Source organism: Saccopteryx leptura, chromosome 13 (assembly GCF_036850995.1).
Source record: "Saccopteryx leptura isolate mSacLep1 chromosome 13, mSacLep1_pri_phased_curated, whole genome shotgun sequence".
Classification (NCBI taxonomy): domain Eukaryota; kingdom Metazoa; phylum Chordata; class Mammalia; order Chiroptera; family Emballonuridae; genus Saccopteryx; species Saccopteryx leptura.
This window is the reverse complement of record NC_089515.1, coordinates 14,494,962-14,516,796: the sequence shown is the minus strand read 5'-3', so window position 1 is coordinate 14,516,796 and position 21,835 is coordinate 14,494,962. Positions and strand designations below refer to the sequence as shown.

Genomic DNA, 21,835 nt, shown 5'->3' with positions numbered 1-21,835 from the left:
TTCAGTTAATATCTTCAATTTTCCTGTTATTAAACTAAGAACTGGGCTGGCTTTAACTCAGCGGTTCCTTCGAGTCAAGTTCACTTACTAAATTAAGAACTCTATTTTCCTCTTTTTCTTTTAAAAGTCACAGGCAAGCTTTTCCCTAACATGGGTAACGGCTGCACTATAAAACCTAAGTCATTACAGGGCTGCGAGCAGAGCCAGGCACAGCATGGCCTGGGGGTCAGCGCTGGCCCGCATCCCACCTCACTGTCATTACAGGACGAGCGCCGATTCCGGAGTAGTTAGTGATCTGATCTGAGCCCCGGTAACTTATCTGTCAAATCACAGAACTCATTCTCTCCCTGAGTAGACGTAAGAAACCAGTGAGATACTGTTAAGTCAACAGGAACCATGCCTTGTACTTAGTAGGTGCCCCATACTCTACCCCATTAACGTTCTTCCCGACAGGAAAGATAATCCACAACATTGTATGTCTCTTAGAATCAGTCATAAAAGTAAAAACCTAAGTAAGCACTGTCTTATTTTAAATCCCAAGTTATTTTAATTAATTAATGTTGATCTGCCCAAAACGAACAACAAAGTAACCCTCTAGACCAGAAAGTTCATGGCCGACAGACTCCTTCAGCTGAAACAAATGGTCACTGACGTCCTTCACCCTGGGAAGGCAACAGTACCCAAGATGGAAATTCGGGAAAAACTAGCCAAAATGTACAGGACGACACCAGATGTCATCTTTGTGTCTGATTCAGAACTATTCTGGCAGTGGCATTGGTGTGATTTCTGAGTCTTTGGATTACACAGAGAAATGAACCCAAACACAGCTTGCAAGACGTAGCCTGAGGAGCGGACCTGCAGGAGATAAAACGGGACTCAAGGACAGAACGAAGAGACCAGGGGCTGCAAGAGCCCACACCAGCGCTGTGAAAAGTGAGCTGGAGACTGGACACCAGGAGTAAAGATTCTTCAGTGACTCTGTGGTGAATGGGCAGTTTTCATGAGAGGATTATTAATAAACTAAGAACTTGGAAAAAATTTAATGTTGTCCCTGGCCGGTTGGCTCAGCAGTAGATCATCAGCCCGGCATGTGGAAGTCCCGAGTTCGATTCCTAGTCAGGTCCCACAGGAGAAGCGCCCATCTGCTTCTCCACCCTTCCTACCCCTTCCCCTACTGCAGCTGTGGCTCAAATGGTTCAAGTAATTTGGCCTCAGGTTCTGAGGATGGCTCCATGGCCTCACCTCAGGTGCTGAGCAAGGGTGCAGTGGCCCCAAATGGGCAGAGCATTGCCCCCTGTGGGCGTGCCGGGTGGATCCTGGTTGGGACGCATGCAGGAGTCTGTCTCTCTGCCTCCCTGCCTCCCTGCCTCCTTGCCTCTCACTTAATAAAAATTTTTTTAAAAATTTAATGTCTACTAAACTGCATTCTCTCCTTACAGGAAAGATCTGTGTTTTCTTTCACCCCTGTATTCCTAAACCTAGAACATAGTAAGTGATCAACAAAGACTGGGAACTAACTGAAAGACTATAATTAAGAATCATATTTTGAGCCTGACCAGGCAGTGGCACAGTGGATGCAGGGGTCCCCAAATTTTTTACACAGGGGGCCAGCTCACTGTCCTCAGACTGTTGGAGGGCCGCCACATACAGTGTTCCTCTAACTAACCACCAATGAAAGAGGTACCCCTTCCGGAAATGTGGTGGGGGCCGGATAAATGGCCTCAGGGGGCTGCAAGCGGCCCACGGGCCATAGTTTGGGGACGCCTGATAGAGCATCGAACTGGGATGCAGAGGACCTAGGTTCGAGACCCTGACGTTGCCAGCTTCAGCGCGGGCTCATCTGGTTTGAGCAAAGCTCACCAGCTTGGACCCAAGGTCTCTGGTTTGAGCAAGGAGTTACTCGGTCTGCTGTAGCTCCCAGGTCAAGGTACATATGAGAAAGCAATCAATGAACAACTAAGGTGTCACAACAAAAAACTAATGATTGATGCTTCTCATCTCAATCCATTCCTGTCTGTCTGTCCCTATCTATCCCTCTCTCTCTCTGTCTCTGTATAAAAATAAAATAAATAAAAAAGAATCATATTTTGAGCCTGACCAGGTAGTGTTGCAGTAAATAGAGCGTTGGACTGGGACGCAGAGGACCCAGGTTCAAATTCCTGAGGTCGCCCTGGCCTGTTGGTTCAGTGGTAGAGCGTCGGCCTGGCGTGCAGAGGTCCCAGGTTCGATTCCCGGCCAGGGCACACAGGAGAAGTGCCCATTTGCTTCTCCACCCCTACCCCTCTCCTTCCTCTCTGTCTCTCTCTTCCCCTCCTGCAGCCGAGGCTCCATTGGAGCAAAGATGGCCCGGGCGCTGGGGATGGCTCCTTGGCCACTGCCCCAGGCGCTAGAGTGGCTCTGGTCGCAACAGAGCGACGCCCCGGAGGGGCAGAGCATCGCCCCCTGGTGGGCAGAGCATCGCCCCCTGGTGGGCGGGCCGGGTGGATCCCGGTCGGGTGCATGCGGGAGTCTGTCTGACTGTCTCTCCCCGTTTCCAGCTTCAGAAAAATACAAAAAAAAAAAAAAAAAAAAAAAAAAAAATTCCTGAGGTCGCCGGCTTGAACGCAAGCTCATCTGGTTTGAGCAAGGCTCACCAGCTTGAGCCCAAAGTCGCTGGCTTGAGCAAGGGGTCACTCGCTATGTTGTAGCCCCCTGGTCAAGGCACATATGAGAAAGAAATCAATGAACAACTAAAGTGCTCTCTCTTTCTGTCACACACACACAAAAAATCATATTTTGAGAGATAGGAGCTTGATATGGTTAATTGAAAACAGTAACTATATCATCTAAATAATGGTATTCTGAACAGATCAGGTTACTGCAATTAAACATACTTTGTTTTCTTCCTAATTTCCTCCACCAGCTGTTTGATGTGATCCTCCATAAACTCTATCTTTTCATGTTTGCGAGCATGCGCCTTCTGCAGTCGCACTATCCTCTCAACCAGCATGGCCTTGTCTACTTCTGGGAAGCTGTCCACAGTTACCGACGACCCAGTATTTTCTGGAGATCGATCCTCTGCACTGTTTCGAGCATTAATGGACCCTAAAGATTAAAAAAAAAAAAAAGTTTACTGGAAGGAGGGGGGACAGGTGCAGGAGGGTGGGGATACAAGGCGATGGACGAAGCCCTGACTTGGGAGGGGAGCACACAATACGGTGCATAGATGGTGTGTTGTAGAACTGTGCACCTGAAACCTATATAATTTTGTTAACCAGTGTCACCGCAATAAATTCATTAAAAAGGAAAATAAAGTTTAGATATTGTACCTGGTCTAGAGTCATATTACATCTTCTAGTAGGACTGAAATACTCTAACAGAGTTGGCTGGGCACAGAACACAACGCCAGAGAAACCTGGCCTGAGCTCTTATTTTGAATATACTGGTGATATAAGTACAGAAAGACCTACTATGTTGGTCAGGGATAGGAAGAGGAAGTGTCAGCAGAGAAACAAGAAACTCAAGAAAAAGCCAGAAATAACAAGTCTGAAGTAAGACCAAAATTAAACCGAGAGAAAGGGACAGGCAGATACAGACAGCAGAATACAGACAAGTGGGTTAAGCTCAGGAGTTAGGTTCAAACCCCACTTTGTAGCTGTGAGGCTCTGGATAAGTTATTTAATTTTCTGTGCCTTGGTCACTTCATCCTAAACTGAGCATAACATTCTTTACTTCACAGGATTATTATCCTTGCTTAAATGAGTTAATACACGTGAAGTGCTTATAACAACGCATATAGTGAGTTCTAAGTGAATGGGAGCTATCACTTTTATCAACATCAGCTGAAAAAAGAATTTTGACCCTTTTACCCTACAAAGATATGGCTTTTTCCTACCCCATTCTGTAGATGTAATATATCTTGTCCAATGTCAGACATTAATAAATGTCAGAGCTGGGACCTAAATACATTTGTATAATTTCAAAGCCATGTTTCTTCTACTACAGTTTTTTCACTCTTGTTACAGGTGATGAGGATTCTCCCTTGAAGGCAACACCTGGAGCCACGCAGTCTGGTGGCACGCAAGGACTCTGGAATCTGGGGGCTCAGTTGCTGCGGATTTGGAGCAAGTCATGAAAACACTCTTTAAAATTGGATTATAACACCTCATATGACTTCTGCAGAGTAAATGATACTTTTAAACATTTAGCATGGTTCTTGGCATTCCAAAATTCATAAACACCCTGATATTTTCCTAATTTCCATTTTACAATGTTGTCAATCACAGTTTTATAGACTCTATTGATTTCTGCTTTAAACCATAGGCATATTTAGCATGAGAAAAACGAATAGATTAAGAAATGGATATGTGTATATACATAAAAAAATCTGATATAGCATGATGGCCATTTCATTAGTTCTCAGGTGTTAAACTATAAAAGTAAAAGAAAGATTATACTATGGCAAATCTCTCTATATGACATACATCCAAAGCTAATATAGTACTATATGTCAACTATACTTTAACTAAAAAGAGCTTTACATTTCAGAATAAATTAAAAAACAAACAAAAAACCACATGACAAATTTGAAACCCTGGACAAAGATTAGAACTTAAACATTTAACTGGAAATATTTTTACCATATGTACAACAACCACTTTTTAAAATTCAAAAGGAAAGAAAAACATTTTAATATCGTTTAAAACAAAAAATGTTATTTCTTTTTATAATCAATCACAAAAACTAAACCATCAGTTTTTCTACCTGATGAGCTAGAACGACTTCCCATGCTGCTGACTTCTTTATCATAGCCTCCATTCTCGACCTGGTCTAACTTTCTTCGTGCTACAGAAAAAAGAAATGGATGACTTGTGACAATTATCATGGCCATGTGCCACCATTACCTATGATTTTAGTTGCTAAAATCACTTAGGCCAAAATGGCAAAAACAGCAAGAGAAACTTCTGGAATACATACTTTCAGACAGGAGGGCTATAGGTGTCATTCATATAAAATGACATTGAGAAATATACAGGTCAAACACAAAACATATAGAAACAGCATTATAGCACTGCTACTGGCTGGGACATATAGAAACAGCATTACAGCACTGACACTGGCTGGGACATATAGAAACAGCATTACAGCACTGACACTGGCTGGGACCTAACTTCTGCAGTCCTGAAAGATGTAGAAGAACACCGGAATTTCCCCCAAACTTCCCTTCATTTCTATCTATAAACTCAATCTCAATTCTCATGGCAAATATCTGAATATACGTATGTTAATAAATGTGAAGTCTCTTTTATTACTATATTTCATCCTATTTTGATACAAACAGAGCAGAGGGAAACAGCTGAGACTAGGAATAGAGATCAGAAACATCAATTTTTCGTTGTGGCACCTTAGTTGTTCATTGATTGTTTTTTTATATGTACTTTGACCAGGGGGCTCCAGCTGTGTTAGTGACCCCTTGTTCAAGCCAGTGACCTTGGGCTCAAGCCAGAGACCTTGGGCTTCAAGTCAGTGACCTTTGGGCTCAAGCCAGCAACCCTGTGCTCAAGCCAGCGACCTCGGGGTTCTGAACCTGGGTCCTCTACATCCCAGGCCAATGCTCTATTCACTGCACCACTGCCTGGTCAGGCACGATCAAAAACACTTCAACAGTACCTGCCTTAAGGTGCTTTTCCAACCCTTACACTTTATAGTTCCAGAGTAAATGTCCTTTAGCACAAAGGATGCTATGGACTATAGACTATTCATGGGACTGTGAGAAGTTTAACAATTTGGTTTATTAATATTAATACATTAAAAAGAACATAAGGCTCTAATCAGTGTGTTAGAACCTGAAGTAAAAAATATTTTTTCTATAAATCCTAATGATTAAAAGAAACAAAAAACATTCAAGGTCTAAGTGTGGAAGAACGTCCTACCTTGCTGAAGCTGTTTAGTAAGATCCTTGACACTAGAGGCATGCTTCCGTCTTTGAGTTACTAACTCATCTTTTAGTTCTTCCACCTGGGTACTCAGTGCTTTAACCTCTGTTTGGTTACAAGTAAGTTCAGCTTGCAGGGTCTGGACTTCCTCTTTGTGCAGTTCTTCCTCTTTCAACAACCTACTTTCCTAAATGGTAAATTAAGTTGAAACAAAACCCACCAATTTTAATAGATGCTCTTTATGCTTCCATACTTTCAACAGTTTACATTACAAATACAAGGTCCTTAATAGCAGAGTCTTCGACCACCGCTCCTAACCAGGTTTGTTTACTGAGCTCCTCAAATTCTTCATCCGGCAACGCAGGGGCACACATGAATGTGTCCGCCATTCTCCACATACAAAACAACACGCAATGTGGGTCTCTAGATTTTTGAACTAAAGTTCAAATTATTTTTATAAGTAACTTGAAGGCACTCTGATAACTTGGAAACATGAAACTACAAAAATATTATGTATTTTAAAAAATATATAGTAATTCCAATTAGGAATGACAAAAACCCTGATTTTCTTGTTTTCAAAAGCAAAATACTTCTGCGTAACCATTATATGAAAAAAATTTATCATAAATTAAGTTAAAAGAAAAAACTAACACTTCTCACAGCATTTGAAATGACAAGAAAGTCAGTGCCAGTAAAAATGAGCTTAGGGCCCTGGCCGGTTGGCTCAGTGGTAGAGCGTCGGCCTGGCGTGCAGAAGTCCCGGGTTCGATTCCCGGCCAGGGCACACAGGAGAAGCGCCCATCTGCTTCTCCACCCCTCCCCCTCTCCTTCCTCTCTGTCTCTCTCTTCCCCTCCCGCAGCCGAGGCTCCATTGGAGCAAAAGATGGCCCGGGCGCTGGGGATGGCTCCTTGGCCTCTGCCCCAGGCGCTAGAGTGGCTCTGGTCGTGACAGAGCGACGCCCTGGATGGGCAGAGCATCGCCCCCTGGTGGGCGTGCCGGGTGGATCCCAGTTGGGCGCATGCGGGAGTCTGTCTGACTGCCTCCCCATTTCCAGCTTCAAAAAAATACAAAAAAAAAAACAAGCTTAGATCAACCACCACTTGGCTTGTGCTAGTAGGAAAATCTAATTTGCACTTCTTGCTCTGTTGGCTTTAAATGTCAAACGTGTAATTCTACTTACCAAATTAATGTTTGTCTGCTTCATTTGTTCACACTGGCTTTGTAACTGAGTCTCACTACAGGAAAGTTTATCAAACTGTGACTGTAAAGAGTTGGATTCAGACTGAAGTTGCGCGTTCTTGCTAGTGAGCTTTTCTGTGAACAGCAGCAGTTCGGACTCTCTTTTCCTACTGCCTTCGATGTCTTTTTGTAGGTCATTAATCAAAGAGTTAAGACTTTCCACTTCTTCCTTCAAATTTTCAATTTCTTGTTTACCTCTAAAAAACAAAGTTTATATTTAAGAAAAAAAATTAAACCTTTAAAAGAAATTATATTAATGGTTTGGGAATTTTCATCAAAGTAGACACTTTAGCCTGACTGGTGGTGGTGCAGTGGACAGAGCATTGATCCCTCCCATTGATGCTGAGGTCCCAGGTTCCAAATCCCAAGGTAGCTGGCTTGAGGGTGAGGTTGCTGGCTTGAACACGGGATCATCAACCTGATCTCATGGTTGCTGGCTTGAGCAAAGGGTCACTGGCTCAGCTGGAGACACCAAGTCAAGGCACATTTGAAAAGCAATCAATAAACAACATAGGTGCCACAACTATGAGATGATACTTCTCATCTCTCTCTCTCCTTTCCTGCCTGTCTCTCTGCCTTGTCTAGTTCTCTCTCTAAAGAAGAAAGTAATAAACAAACCAGTAAACAATCTATAAAGGTACTTTTATTCGCTCTTGTAGGTATTCGGGAATGACTAATACATGCTAGGAACTAAGAGCCAAGAATGTAAGTGAGCAAGACGGACATGGCCCCTGCCTTTGAAGTTTTTCATCAGGCGGGGAAATTATATGTGTGATAAAACATTTCTGATGATGAAAGCACCACATGGGTCGCCCAATCTAGTGTAAGTGATGCCTTAACTTAAAATGGGGTTTAGCAAACTCTTCCCGTCAAAGGCCCAGACGGCAAACAGCTTAGGCTTCTGAGGCATAGGCCATGGTTGCCTCTGTCTCCTCTGCCGCGGTCGTGGGAGAGCAGCGGAGTCGACACAGAAAGGAACGAGTGCGGCTGTGCCCCAGAACCATGTGATCTCCAGAGAGGCAGTGGCTGGATTTGGCTTGCAGGCCTTGGTTTGCTCATTCCTGACGAAAGGAGAAGTAGGAACGAGTGGGAGGACTAAATATGTTCCTGCAGAGGAAGCACTGTGCGCCCAAGCGGGGAGGGGAGGAGAGAGGGCATCGGTGGTCCGAACACAGATGCCCGACACAGATGAAGACAGGACTGCACTGCATCCCCGGCACCGAATACAGGGCTTGGCACAGAGGAGACAGGCAACCAGCATTTGTGAACCAACTATTACTGAGCACAAGAGTGCAAAAGAAGGCATAGAGGGAGAAGCAAGGGACCGGTCACTAATGGCCTTCCAAGCCATGGTAAGTTTCTGAACTCACTAGGCAGTCCTTGAGGCAATGGGAAATCACTGCAAAGTTTTGAGAAAATTCCCTTTTTAAAACGATTATGCTAACCGCAGTGTGGGAACTGGGTTAAAAGGGAAGCACGAATAAAAACTGTGATGTGGCAGTTTTCCAGGTGCGAGCTGAAAATGGCTTGGACAATGGTAACAGCAACAGGAAAATAAAAAGTAAACAGACTTGAAAGACATTCAAGGGTCCACATTAGTGATACTGTGTGACTGGCTAGCTGTGAGAGGGGAAAGAGAAGAGCCGAGGCATCCCCAGGTCCCTGGGCCGGAAAACCATGGGACGTACTCGTCACTTGTCTCAGGGACGTCAGAGGACCACAGCTGCGGCAGGAACGGTGAAGCAGTGTTGGGCACATCAAAGGTTGAGGTGCCTTTGATACTTTTGTGCTACAGCTCAGCTAAAAGGGCCGCAGCGTACTGTAAGAATAGTGCGGGTCTCCCTGGGTAACAATAAAACAGGAACAAAAGTTTTAGGACAGAACGAGAAGGCTGCCAAGAAGACGGAGAAACACCGAGGCCAGTGGGAGGGACACCAGGAGAGCACATGACAAAATGCAGCCAGAGACAAGTCAGGAAAGATAACGGGCTCAGTGGGTGACACAGTCCTCGAGCAGGGCTCAGTCGGAGGAAGTGTCTACCAGACGTGAGACCTTAGCGGCTTTTAATGAAATGCTGGGGTAGAAGCTCAAATGAAGTGGAGAGAAGAGCAAAGAAGAAATGAAGGACAAGCAGAGACGAGGTCACGGGAGCCTGATGTTTGTAAGATATGGTAATATTCAAATGTATAAAGAAAACGAAGCCAGCAGAAAGAGAGAGGTAAGAGATAAAGGAAGGAGCAACAGAGACCCTGCAGGGCAGAGAGCGTGGGGTCCACCTGGGTATAGAGAACAATTCCACTCAGAGAGGAGCAGGAGCATCTCGGCCAGAACAAAAGGAACAGGAAGAATAGGTGTAGATGCAGGCAAGGTTGTAGGACCTATAGCAACAGGCTACGAGAACTGTCAACTGACAGCTCCCACTTTTCTGTGAAGGAAGAGGTACTGAATCACTTGCCCAAAGTACCGTCTTTCCCTATGTATAAGACGCTCTCATGTATAAGCACCTTAATTTGGGGGCCTGAAATTTGAAAAATATGTATTACACAAAGTTACTGAACTTAAATTTTATTAATCATAAAATTCATACAACTCATCACTGTCAAAACTCCCATCCATTAGCTTGTCCTCATCTGTGTCTTCATATATTGCCTCGTCCTCAGTTCCATCTATGGCATTTGAAATGCCACAATTCTACAACCACTGTATAAGATGCACCCAGTTCTTAGACCCCAAATTTTTCAGGGAAATGTGAGTCTAATACATCGGGAAATGCGGTAAATAGTGAGGTGAGAAGGAAAACGAGAACGGTGAAGAAAGCAGCAAGGTTGGAATGGACACTAAGCAGATGGGGGAGAAGCTCTGGGAAACACGCTAGGATCAGAGGCGCACTAACATTCCCAGCCGAGGCTGCCAACCATGACTTCACAGCGGCCTCACCCGCATGATGCTGAGGATTTCCTCAGCGACACTCAGCAGCCTGGGTAGCAGTAGGGGATGAAAGGCTCTGGATTCAACCTGAATCTATGGTCTTCCATGTAATGTCATGAATCGAGTTTAGCTAAAGGGTTTCATAAGAAGCCAAGGAATAGTTTCAGATCCTGACCTCAAGTTACGTACATTCAAAGATACAGATACAAATGTACATCTACCTTTTGGAAGGAAGAGTTAAGTACTGTGAATAAGGGACAGAATTTTAAAGCTAAGGAATGAATAAAGAAATCAAAATCCATTCTGTCGTATTCATTGTTACTGCCCGTTTAGGAAATATAAACTTTGATTTTTAGAAGATAATCCAAAAGATTTCCAACAAAGACAGAAATTTAAAAATTTTTAGCCAACATAATTCTAAAATTATTCTTGTTTTCTTGTTTAATGCAATGATTGCATTTACAAATAGGAGGCAGAATTAACAGGGCTGCTGCTGAGCGCAGGCCGAAGTGCTCGTTTCGTACCTTTGATGCTGCTCCTCTACCTGATCTGCAGCTTTCACTTTGTCCAATAAGTTCTGAATTTCAGCTTTTTGACGATTAATGATTTCCTTATATTTCGATAATTCATCTTCTGTTCTTAATCGTTCATCCTCTAGACATTTTACCTATCACAAATCATAAACAAGTTAAACTACAAACAGTATTTCCTTATTCCCTATTAATTATTTCAGGTTGGGGTTACATATTAACAATCTAAGCGGCATTCTGAAGCAGTGGGAATTAATGTGAAGAAATCAGAATGGGAAGTTACCAGTCCTGGGTTTCTTGCTCAGATTTCCCCTGATTTAGTCATGGGAGTTTTAGTATGTCACTTTATTTTTGCTGAATCTCCATTTCTTCACCTAAAAAGAGGATATACCTTCCCAGTAGGGACCCTGCCTACCTAAAGAAATGGCGTGGAGAACAAATAGAAGGACACACGGATAACACTTTGAGAATTATCAAGATATTGCAAATTCCAGGTGGTTATTTAAAAGCCTATTTCTAACTAAATGAATGTTACCATCATATTAAAAGGGATATTAATTTACAATAAAAGACAATAAACACTGGAAAGGATTTAATAGATTGTTAGAAACTGTATACAAGACTATTAAATATGCCCAGGAGAAATACAAAAGAAATTCTATGTATTATTTGCTTACACTCACAGTTCTAAATTAATTTTTGCTGATAAGATTGCCTTTGGATCAGAGGCCCAAGGATAAGTTATAAATACAGTCAATGTGTTACAAAACAGAAATGTTTGGCAAAGGTTTCAAAGGGGTTGAAGTGGAAGACATTTGCATTTCAGTGAGAGTCAATTTAATTGCTAGAGGATTAATATTCTACTCCTATGAGTTCTTTAATTTTGGAAAATTTCTAAATAAATACTCTATCCCCAACGTTGATAAGAATCAGAGGAGTCCAAATTGAAAATATCCAGCCTGCCTCCGGAGTCTGCCTGCAGATTTAATCACCTTTGTTCTCAGGGTCCTCAGCTCATCCATGCCCTCCTTAAACGTCCTCTTCAGATCTTCTAGCTCCTTGATTTTGGCATGATGCATCTTTGAAAGAGTTTAAAAGAAACTACAAGTTATTACGTACCAAACCAGTACTCATTATTTATTTCCTTCCCTTATTTATTGCACGATTTAGGGTATACAAAGAACAAAGCTTCTCACCTCTAGCTGGTTAGATTTTTCTTGCATTTGTTTTTCGAGCTCGCCTTTTGTGACTCTAAGCTTGGCATCAAGCTCATTCGATTTAATTTCTTCTGACTCCTAACGGAAAAGAAATGAAAAAGAATGACTTAATTTTTATAGGTTTATACTTTAAAAGAGAAGGTGGCTTTGGCAATTAAGTGCACTAATTAAGAGATAGATAGCTTATGTATCTAAAAATGATGACCGCACTGAAAGAGTGTATCAATTTTGCAAGAACAAGAACAGCACACTCAAGATATGTAACATAGTATGGAGTGGTTTTATTTTTAACTTGACATTTACATACATGCACTCTTCATTCTTTTGACATTTTCTGTGTTTTTATTTCGTTAAAAACTTCTCTAATAAGATCTTTATATAAGCTACAAGTACTTTAACATAGAAAATAACCCGTATTTTATTTAATGCTCTACCAAATACATTCCCCACTTCAAATATTACAGATATAAAAATTTAATGAAATAAGAGCACTGATGTTGGCATAATTTATTACTCATCTATTTGAAAAGTGAAGCATACCTGGTATGTTTTTATCATATCTTGACAATTTTTTCGTATTTGATCTGCTTCTTCCTTTGCTTGAGTTAACTTTGTTGTTGTCTCTCTGAGTTTATCTTTGGTTTCCTGCATTGATAAAGAGACAGTGACAAACTTGGGCACAATGTGATGAATGGGAACAAGGACCCGAGTGGGGAACTGGGGGGAAATTATTTCCATAACATCGCTCTTCTATTTAAATCATATTTCAGTGTTTTGGGTTTTTTTTATCCTCTTCAAATTTTTATTACCTATAATACCAGTTCAGTAGTCCTTAATTACAGTATCAGGTACCACCAGCCTTTACAATTACTTTTCACTACATAAGTTTTTTTTGATAAAAGGATCTTCATTAAGCACAAAACCAATGGAATTATATTTCATAATAAATAAGTAACTTACTCTTTAAATATTTATATTCTATTTGTATTTAAATAAGAATGTATATTTCTTGACTATAGGCATCTTAGTACCGATGATATTTTTAAAAATTTCCAGAGTACACTTTCTATTTGGATAACCTACAGATTCTTCTCTTCTCAAATTTCTGACAATGTTTAATATAAAGTATAGCATACCAAAAAATACTTAAAAAACAAAGTCAGTAAGTGATATTATTTAACATTCTATCCAATTTAATATGTAAATTATTCAAAATCTTTTCATAATCACCAAATATGCGGGCCCATACTACCCTACAGGAGTCACTCAATTAAACTTTGTCTCACTGCCTGACCAGGCAGCAGCACAGTGGATAGAGAGAGCATCAGACTGGGACGTGGAGGACTCAGGTTCAAAACTTTGAGGTCGCCAGCTTAAGCGTGGGGTCGCTGGCTTGAGCATGGGATCACAGAAGTGACCTCATGGTCACTGGCTTGAGCTGAAGGTCGCTGGCTTAAGCAAGGGGTCACTTGCTCTACTGTATTCCCTCCCACCCCCCAGTCAAGGCACATATGAGAAATCCATCAATAAACAACTAAGATGCTGCAATGAAGAACTGATGCTTCTCATCTCTTTCCCTTCCTATCTGTCCCTATCTGTCCCTCTCTCTGACTCTCTCTCAGTCTCTGTCAAAAAATTAAAAACAACAAAACTTTGTCTCATTAACTATATATTACTGCATTTGCTCTTAAAACTGATTGTAATAATTTTCCCCCTACATTACAGTACTCACCTTGTGTGCATCCATTTCCACTTTTAATTTGTTTTGTGCCCATTTTACTTTAATGAGGTGAGAGTTGATGTCTTCCTTTAGTTTCTCTATTTCTCGGGTGAGTCTAGTAGCTTCACCTTCCTAAAATAATATCACTCAGTCATATTTTTCACTTAACAATCAACCAATTATTTGTGTATCTTTTCTACTTCCTCAAAACAATCAATACAATAACACTATAACTCAGGAGCTGGCACATTATGGCCTATAAGCCATAAGACTGATTTCAAATGCAAATCATAAGATGTCAGTAAAAAGATGTGGCACATATACACTACGGTATACTACTCAGCCATAAGAAATGATGACATGGGATCATTTACAACAAAATGGTGGGATCTTGATAACATTATATGGAGTGAAATAAGTAAATCAGAAAAAACCAAGAACTGCATGATTCCATACATTGGTGGGACATAAAAACGAGACTAAGAGATATGGACAAGAGTGTGGTGGTTACGGGGGGGGGGGGGGGGGCACAAAGAAAACTAGATAGAAGGTGACGGAGGAAAATCCAACTTTGGGTGATGGGTATGCAACATAACTGAATGACAAGATAACCTGGACATGTTTTCTTTGAATATATGTACCCTGATTTATTGATGTCACCCCACTAAAATTAATAAAAATTTATATTAAAAAAAAGTCAGTAAAATCCTAAATCCAATTAAGACATAATTAACATAAATTTTAACCAACTAGATACATTGGAAGTACAAGCATACCTTTATTCTTCTCAACTACCTGCCCTTAAGGTATAATACAAATTACATTTGTTTTGCCAGAATTCTATAGAACAATGACAACATTCCTGAACTAAAAGCTATTTAATGAAAAATAACATTTGTCACCAAGAAATGACAATCAACTGGAAATGAGACCATGCCATGACACAGCTTCTTAACGAAAGGCTCTGGATAGCTCAGTAATTAAATCTTAGACAGCATCAAAGAACATGGTATTTGAACATGAAAAATATAAATTTTATTCTATGATGAGTAAGTTACACTGGGATTCTGGTCAAATCATACTTATTAAACCATTCACATTTTGACACTACTATGTACCTATGCTGCCAACATAAAATCTTCCTTTGAGGCGCAAACTCATTTCTTCAACATGCAGATTTAATTAAAAAGTTTTTAGAGGCCCTGGCAGGTTGGCTCAGCGGTAGAGCGTCAGCCTGGCGTGCAGGGGACCCGGGTTCGATTCCCGGCCAGGGCACATAGGAGAAGCGCCCATTTGCTTCTCCACCCCCCCTCCTTCCTCTCTGTCTCTCTCTTCCCCTCCCGCAGCCAAGGCTCCATTGGAGCAAAGATGGCCCGGGCGCTGGGGATGGCTCCTTGGCCTCTGCCCCAGGCGCTAGAGTGGCTCTGGTCGCGGCAGAGCGACTCCCCAGAGGGGCAGAGCATCGCCCCCTGGTGGGCAGAGCATCGCCCCTGGTGGGCGTGCCGGGTGGATCCCGGTCGGGCGCATGCGGGAGTCTGTCTGACTGTCTCTCCCCGTTTCCAGCTTCAGAAAAATACAATAAATTAAAAAAAAAAAAAAAAAAAGTTTTTAGAAAGATCTATCAATAGAAAATTATGTAATAAACAACGTATGTCAATTGCTCATCCTTTTCCGGTAACATTTCCTGCAGACAGGTAACAAGATATTGGAATTACTAAAGCATTCACACTTAGAAGGTAAAATAAACAACTTTATGTTTGGTAGTGGCTTAACCACAGTAAGTTATGATTGATTAAATAAGAGAAAGCAAACAGTAAGTTTCAAACAAGGTACAACAGCACAAGTAATACCTTCGTTTCATACAGCTGCTGCAACCGCCCTTTCTCCTGAGACAGCTGCTTAATTTTGTTAGTGTTCTTCTCAGATTCTTTATTTGCATCTCTCAGTTTTCTCTCCAGCATCTCTTTTTCCTTGCGAAGGTCTAAAGACTCTTTCTCACCTCTTACATACTTCATCACCATAGCTTCTTTTTCTTGGCGAGCCTCTTCGCATTTCTTATTGGCCTTTGAAAAAAGGTATCTAGCATAAATAACAAATATTTCTCAAATAAAAAGACATCAAAAACTAATGTTTTTCTATATTACCACCAATGTGGTTTTATTTTTGAATAACTTTCCCAGAAACTGTGCCATGAAAATTTTAAATAGGAAAGGAAAAAGTCAAAATTATAAACAATACCATAAACACCTTATTATCAGTCGTATTTATTTCACGCTTTCCTATTCCTTTGACTTTGGCTGATGTGGTTGCTATTTTCTGTTTATGCCTCCAGATCCACTTCCCACGCTCTCCTCTCCACCCTGTGCTCCAGAAAGACAACCATCAGACACATGTCAGCAAGTTTCCTTGCCCTCCTACTTCCAGTTGAGTTTGGCTAACAGTAGGCACGAGGAGGGTAGGCAGAGAGGGAGAGCTGGTCCCTCCAGAGTCACCACAGCCTGGTCAAAGGCCTCCACTCCTGCCAGGTGACCTCGCGATACAACTACAGTCTCTGAGTTATACCTGTGCCCTCTCCTGCTCCTCTGGCCCAAACAGCATAATGGCTCCTTCCAGCAGTGCCACGATCCTTCTGTTACTCAGGTAGTCTTCCATGGCTCAGTTGCAAGGGAATAACCTCAGGTGCTAAAAGTTCACATTCCTAGGTCCCACCCCAAATAATGGCAGCACCCACCTCGCAGGATTGCTGGGAGTATTATGTCAGTCCACTTATGGCACAGATAAAGGAAGAGGAACAAGGAAAAGCCTTTGGATTTGACTAGTTTAAGATGTTTGTCACTGACTTCAATGAAGATAAAGCATGAACAAGATAATCAATAGGATTCAGTAGGCAGCTGAAATTAGTCGGTATATTAAGTAGGGGGGAAAAGTTACATAAAAGATGTACAGTAAGATTACACTCAAGTAGATAAAAAAGTATATTCCTATGTGTCACTTATACATGCATACATGATAAGTGACATACTCAAACTATCAATTTGCTAAGGAACAAGGAAAAGATGGAAAGGGTTTGGAAGCAGGAAGGGAGACGTATAGATGAAGAGGGACTTTGATTTTGTATTCTATACATTTCCTTAATTTATTTCATTATTTTTGTAGGCAGCACGTTATTTATGTATTGTTTTAGCATTTTTTAAAAAGTTACATTTTATAAAAATAAAACTACCCATTCCTAGTACACCTCTGATGTCCAAAATCATCTAATAGAATTAGTTTACTTTAATAAACAAGTGAGAATCATCAGAAAGTTAATAATGACAATGACTTGAAAAATACCTGTTCCATCCGATGGGCCATTTCTTTGTGTAACTGCTGAATTGCATTTTTAGCTGCAATGTCTTGAGCTATTAGTTTATCTTTGGAAGCTTTAACTTCTTTATCAAGTTCCTCTATTCTTGATTCTAGCTATAAAAAAAATTACTTCCAGGTTATTTTTATAGCTGCATCAAACAGACCACTAATACCTCAAATAGACACAAACAATGTATGTAAATGAACACAGAGAATGCAATGAGTATACTTCAAAAAGTAAACGTTAGCAATGTTTATCTCATTTAAATTAAGTTACTATGAAACTGAAGCAGATTCTGATAAGATGGATGGTAAACTCTAGAGTAATTATTATGGAAATAACTCAAAAATAGTGAAAATATCATAAAAGAAATATGAATGTTACATACTCAATGCAAAAGAAAGCAATAATGGATAAACAGAGGAACAAAAAAGACAGACATAAAAATGAAAAATGGAAGCTATAATCCCAACTGTTAGTAATAACATTCAATGAAAGGGTATTAAATAATCATATCCAAGGACTTAAATAAAAAACAAGATCCTAAATATGCTGTTTATAAGAGATGCTTCAGTTTCAAAGGTGTAAATGGACTGAGAGTAAAAGGATGGGAAGAGATGTATCATGGAAATAGCAACCATAAGAAAGTCAGAATGGCTACACTAACATCAGACACAACAGGCTAAAATAAAAAACTTTACTAGAGATAAAGAGAAACATTTCATAATTACAAAAGGGTCAATCCAGCAGAAAGATATAACAATTATAAATACACATGCACTTAGTTACATAGCACCAAAATACACTAAGCGAAAACTGACAGAAATGAATAAGGAAACAGACAACTCAACAGTAGCTGAAGAATTCAATACCTTACTTTCAATAACCTAGACAAAAGATTAACAAGGAAACAAAAGAATTGAACAAAACTATGAAATAACTAGATCTTATATATCTATACGACAGCAGAATATACATCCTCATCAGGTGCACATGGAGTATTCACCAGGATAGAATACATGCTAAGACAGTAAACAAATCTCCATAAGTTTAAAAGAGTGAAATTATATAAAGTATCTTCTCCAACCATAATGGAATGAAATTAGAACTCAGTAACAGAGAAGAAATTTGAAAAATTCACAAATATGTAAAAATTAAACAACACCTAAATAATCAATGGGAGAAGTCACAAGGGAAATCAGAATAGTAGGTGAATGAGTGAAAACAAAGACACAACATACTAACACTTGTAAGATGCATCTAAAACAGTGCTCAGCCAAATTCAATCACCTTTTCTTCTCAGATCTCTATCCTATATAGTAGAATATAATCACACATCATATGAAAATATTGATTCCCATTTCAGAAAAGAGAAGGCTTTACATACCAAGCAATCTTCTAATTTGAAATACAAAGCTTTCATTTGTACACAGATTTTCAGAAATGTATTTATTTTATAAATTGAAATGTAGTCTTTAATGATGTGTCTTTTTACCTGTTTAATTGTGTTCAGATGCTGCTTCTCTGTTTCTGTTCTTTTTTTTAGTTCTTCTCTTAAATTATCTTTTTCTGAACATATGTCTAAGATGAGCTCCTGATGTTTCTTATTTTCTTTAATTAACCTACGTATGAAAATTAAAGTCAATGCAAAATAAAAAAAAGCTTAAGCAGAACTATCGTTTTAAGTCCCCTGGAAAAGTATAAATAACACCTTAAAATTACCAGCAATAAGTTAAGATACCTAAAAAGGTTAACAACTGTTATTTTAGGATTATTAACAGCAACCACTATTACTTAAAATTTATTGTTCAATTACTATTTATTAAGTTTAGCTTTAAGTGCATTATTTAATATTCAAATCTATGAAATTAATGTCCATAAAATAATATATTTTTCACAAATTAAAAACAAAATAAAACAAAACCTGAAGCCTAGACCTTATTTCAGTTCATACAGCTAGTAAGTGGCTGAACTGAGATTTGCGCCCAGGTCTAATTCTATGGCTCGGGCCTTTTACATCTACTTTGAAGATCTCTCATTCACTCAACAAATGCTTACTGGGTATCTATGATGTACCTATATTATGCTGCATGTTAAAAATACATCAACCAACCATGCCTGCCCACATCGAGCTTATATTCTATGGGAGAATATCAAAATAAACAACACATAGATGTGATATATAATAAATTGCCAGGTAGTGATCACGTCCTTTTAACAATTAAAAGAGGGCAAGAGGACAGAGAGAAACTTCGGCTGTGGTTTTAGATAAAGTAGTCAGGGCAGGCCTCTCTAAGAACTACATGACTACAGTGAGGAAAGAAGTCATACAAATATTTGGGAAAGAGAAAAATAGAGCATGCAAGTTTATTCAAGCCTTTTTGTCACAGTTTAACTTAGATCATTTTTCTGACATGTACACTCAGTTTGTTGCAGAAACCAAGAACCCTAGGTATAGATCACAAGAAAACAATTTAGGGAGAAGAGAAGAGCAGCAAGTTCTAGAATTACTGCTGTGTGACAGATGCACATCCTATACACAAACTGTTCTTAGGTAAGGATCCTGGTTGGGACCTTCAACAATAATATTAGAAAATAAGGAAATGGATATATAAACAAGGACATTTGGAAATAGATGCGTTCATGAAAATTTAAGCCAAAGGAACTGAAAGGCAGTTTTAGAGCTAACCCGAGTCACGAAGCATTTACTTTGGAATTTAAAATATGTGTGCAACAAATGACTAACCTAGATTTAAAATGATAATATGACAAACAACCTCATCAGGTAAGTATCACCCCTCATACAAAAGAAAAATCTTTGACTCAGAGAGGTTGACTTGGCCAACAGAGTGGGTAAGTGGCAGTGGGCAGCCTCTCAGATGAGCTCCTGAGAGTAAAACTGCAGGTTCTGACCAGAACTGTGCTCCCCCCCCAGCCACCATGCTGCCACAGTTCAGGCAGGACAGAGGAATAAGAGGAATTAAATTTATCTAAAAACACAAGGAATATATTCAATAGTAGAAAGTGAATAACTTGTAACTGAGTTCATTTCAGATACCACATTAAAAATCCTGTGACACCAGACTAACGAGGCTCAGATGTTAACTTTATATTTATTAGTATGTGACCTTGAACAAATGATGAATCTCTTTGTGCTTCAGGCACCTCAGCTGTAAAATAGTAAGAGTTCATACCAAATAGGGTTGTTGTGAGGATTCTATGCATTAATATATGCAAAGTACCAGATAATATATGTAAAACGCCACATAGTCAACATACGTTTGCTGCTTTTATTATTAAATATACATCATAATTTACAAGAGAGGCATGAAAGTGGTTAAAAGTCCAGAAATAAGGAAAGTGAGAAGAGATGTCAGGAATAATCTCAAAGGGAAGGTCTAAAGAACAGGCAGAGACAGCAGAAAAATCAGGAACTTATGCTAAAAAGCAAAAATGGCAGAAACACTGATGGTTTAAGTACAAAATCATATAGTTTATTCATAATAGCGGCATTCCAGTAAGAATGAGCAGGAGCAGGAACAGCAGCCATTGGTTTTGTGGTAGTATTAAAAAGGCCTTAAAAAAGTGTCTCAGGACAGATTTGTACACTCATATTCACAGTAGCATTACTTACAGTAGCCAAAAGGAAGAAGAAACCAAAATGTCCATTAATGGTAGAATGAATAAACAAAATGTGGTATAGCCATACAATGGAATATTATTCAGTCTTAAAAAGGAAGAAAATTCCGGCCCTGGCCGGTTGGCTCAGCGGTAGAGCGTCGGCTTAGCGTGCGGAGGACCCGGGTTCGATTCCCGGCCAGGGCACACAGGAGAAGCGCCCATTTGCTTCTCCACCCCTCCTCCTCTCCTTCCTCTCTGTCTCTCTCTTCCCCTCCCGCAGCCAAGGCTCCATTGGAGCAAGGATGGCTCTGTGGCCTCTGCCTCAGGCACTAGAGTGGCTCTGGTCGCAACATGGCGACGCCCAGGATGGGCAGAGCATCGCCCCCTGGTGGGCAGAGCAGCGCCCCTGGTGGGCATGTGGGAGTCTGTCTGACTGTCTCTCCCTGTTTCCAGCTTCAGAAAAATGAAAAAGAAAAAAAAAAAAGGAAGAAAATTCTGTACATATTACAGCATGGATGAATCTTAGAGACATCACTAAGGGAAATAAGCCAGTTACAAAAAGGCAAATTACTGTATGATTCCGTCTATATGAAGCATCAATAGTAGTCAAACTCCTAGAAACCAAGTACAGTTGACCCATGAACATCATAGAGGTCAGGGTTCAGACCCCCAGGGCAGTTGAAATTCCATGTATAACTTTTGACTCCCCCAAAACAACTGCTAATAGCCTACTATCAACTAAAACACCTACTGATAACATAAACAGTCAATTAATAGATATTTTGTATGGTTTATATATTATATATTGTATTCTTACAATAAGGCCAGACAAAAAAAAATGTTTTAAAAAAAATCATTGGAAGAGAAAATATATTCACAGTACTATACATATTTATTTAAAAAACAAATCCATGTAAAAGTGAACCCACATATTTCAAGCTCATGTTGTTCAAATGTCAACTGTAGCGTGGTGGTTGCTAAGGGCTGGGAGCAGGAGAAAATAAAATTGTTTATGTTTCAGCGCTGCAAGATTAAAAAGCTATAGAAATTGGTTGCATAACAATGTGAATATAAGATTGGCCATAAGTTGATAGTTGTTGAAGCTGGTGATGGAATCATGTATTATTTTCTCTACTTTTATAATATTTTTGTTATTTTCCATCTGCATGATGGATTTATGTATAAATATTTAATCTCCCCAGGATCCTGATGAAATATTATGATTTTTTTCTATGAAGTTGTATGGTGCTTTCAAGTTTCTTGCTGCACCAAGCAGCCACATAGACTTGCTTAACATTTCTTATTTTCAATAGTA

The 21,835-nt window shown here is 39.9% G+C and overlaps 1 protein-coding gene across 1 annotated transcript in view; it reads right to left on the bottom strand.

The window, feature by feature from the left end:
* Positions 1 to 21,835, bottom strand: part of CCDC186 (coiled-coil domain containing 186) — a 45,289-nt gene that overhangs the window by 5,965 nt on the left and 17,489 nt on the right. Inside the window, exons 3-14 of the mRNA XM_066354566.1 lie at positions 18,395 to 18,521; positions 16,884 to 17,012; positions 15,401 to 15,613; positions 13,563 to 13,682; positions 12,371 to 12,475; positions 11,810 to 11,908; positions 11,606 to 11,692; positions 10,608 to 10,750; positions 7,097 to 7,352; positions 5,913 to 6,102; positions 4,744 to 4,824; positions 2,874 to 3,084 (exon numbers count right to left, since the gene is read on the bottom strand). Of these exons, the coding sequence (XP_066210663.1) occupies positions 2,874 to 3,084; positions 4,744 to 4,824; positions 5,913 to 6,102; positions 7,097 to 7,352; positions 10,608 to 10,750; positions 11,606 to 11,692; positions 11,810 to 11,908; positions 12,371 to 12,475; positions 13,563 to 13,682; positions 15,401 to 15,613; positions 16,884 to 17,012; positions 18,395 to 18,521 (1,761 nt within the window). The remainder of the gene's footprint in view (positions 1 to 2,873; positions 3,085 to 4,743; positions 4,825 to 5,912; positions 6,103 to 7,096; positions 7,353 to 10,607; positions 10,751 to 11,605; positions 11,693 to 11,809; positions 11,909 to 12,370; positions 12,476 to 13,562; positions 13,683 to 15,400; positions 15,614 to 16,883; positions 17,013 to 18,394; positions 18,522 to 21,835) is intronic.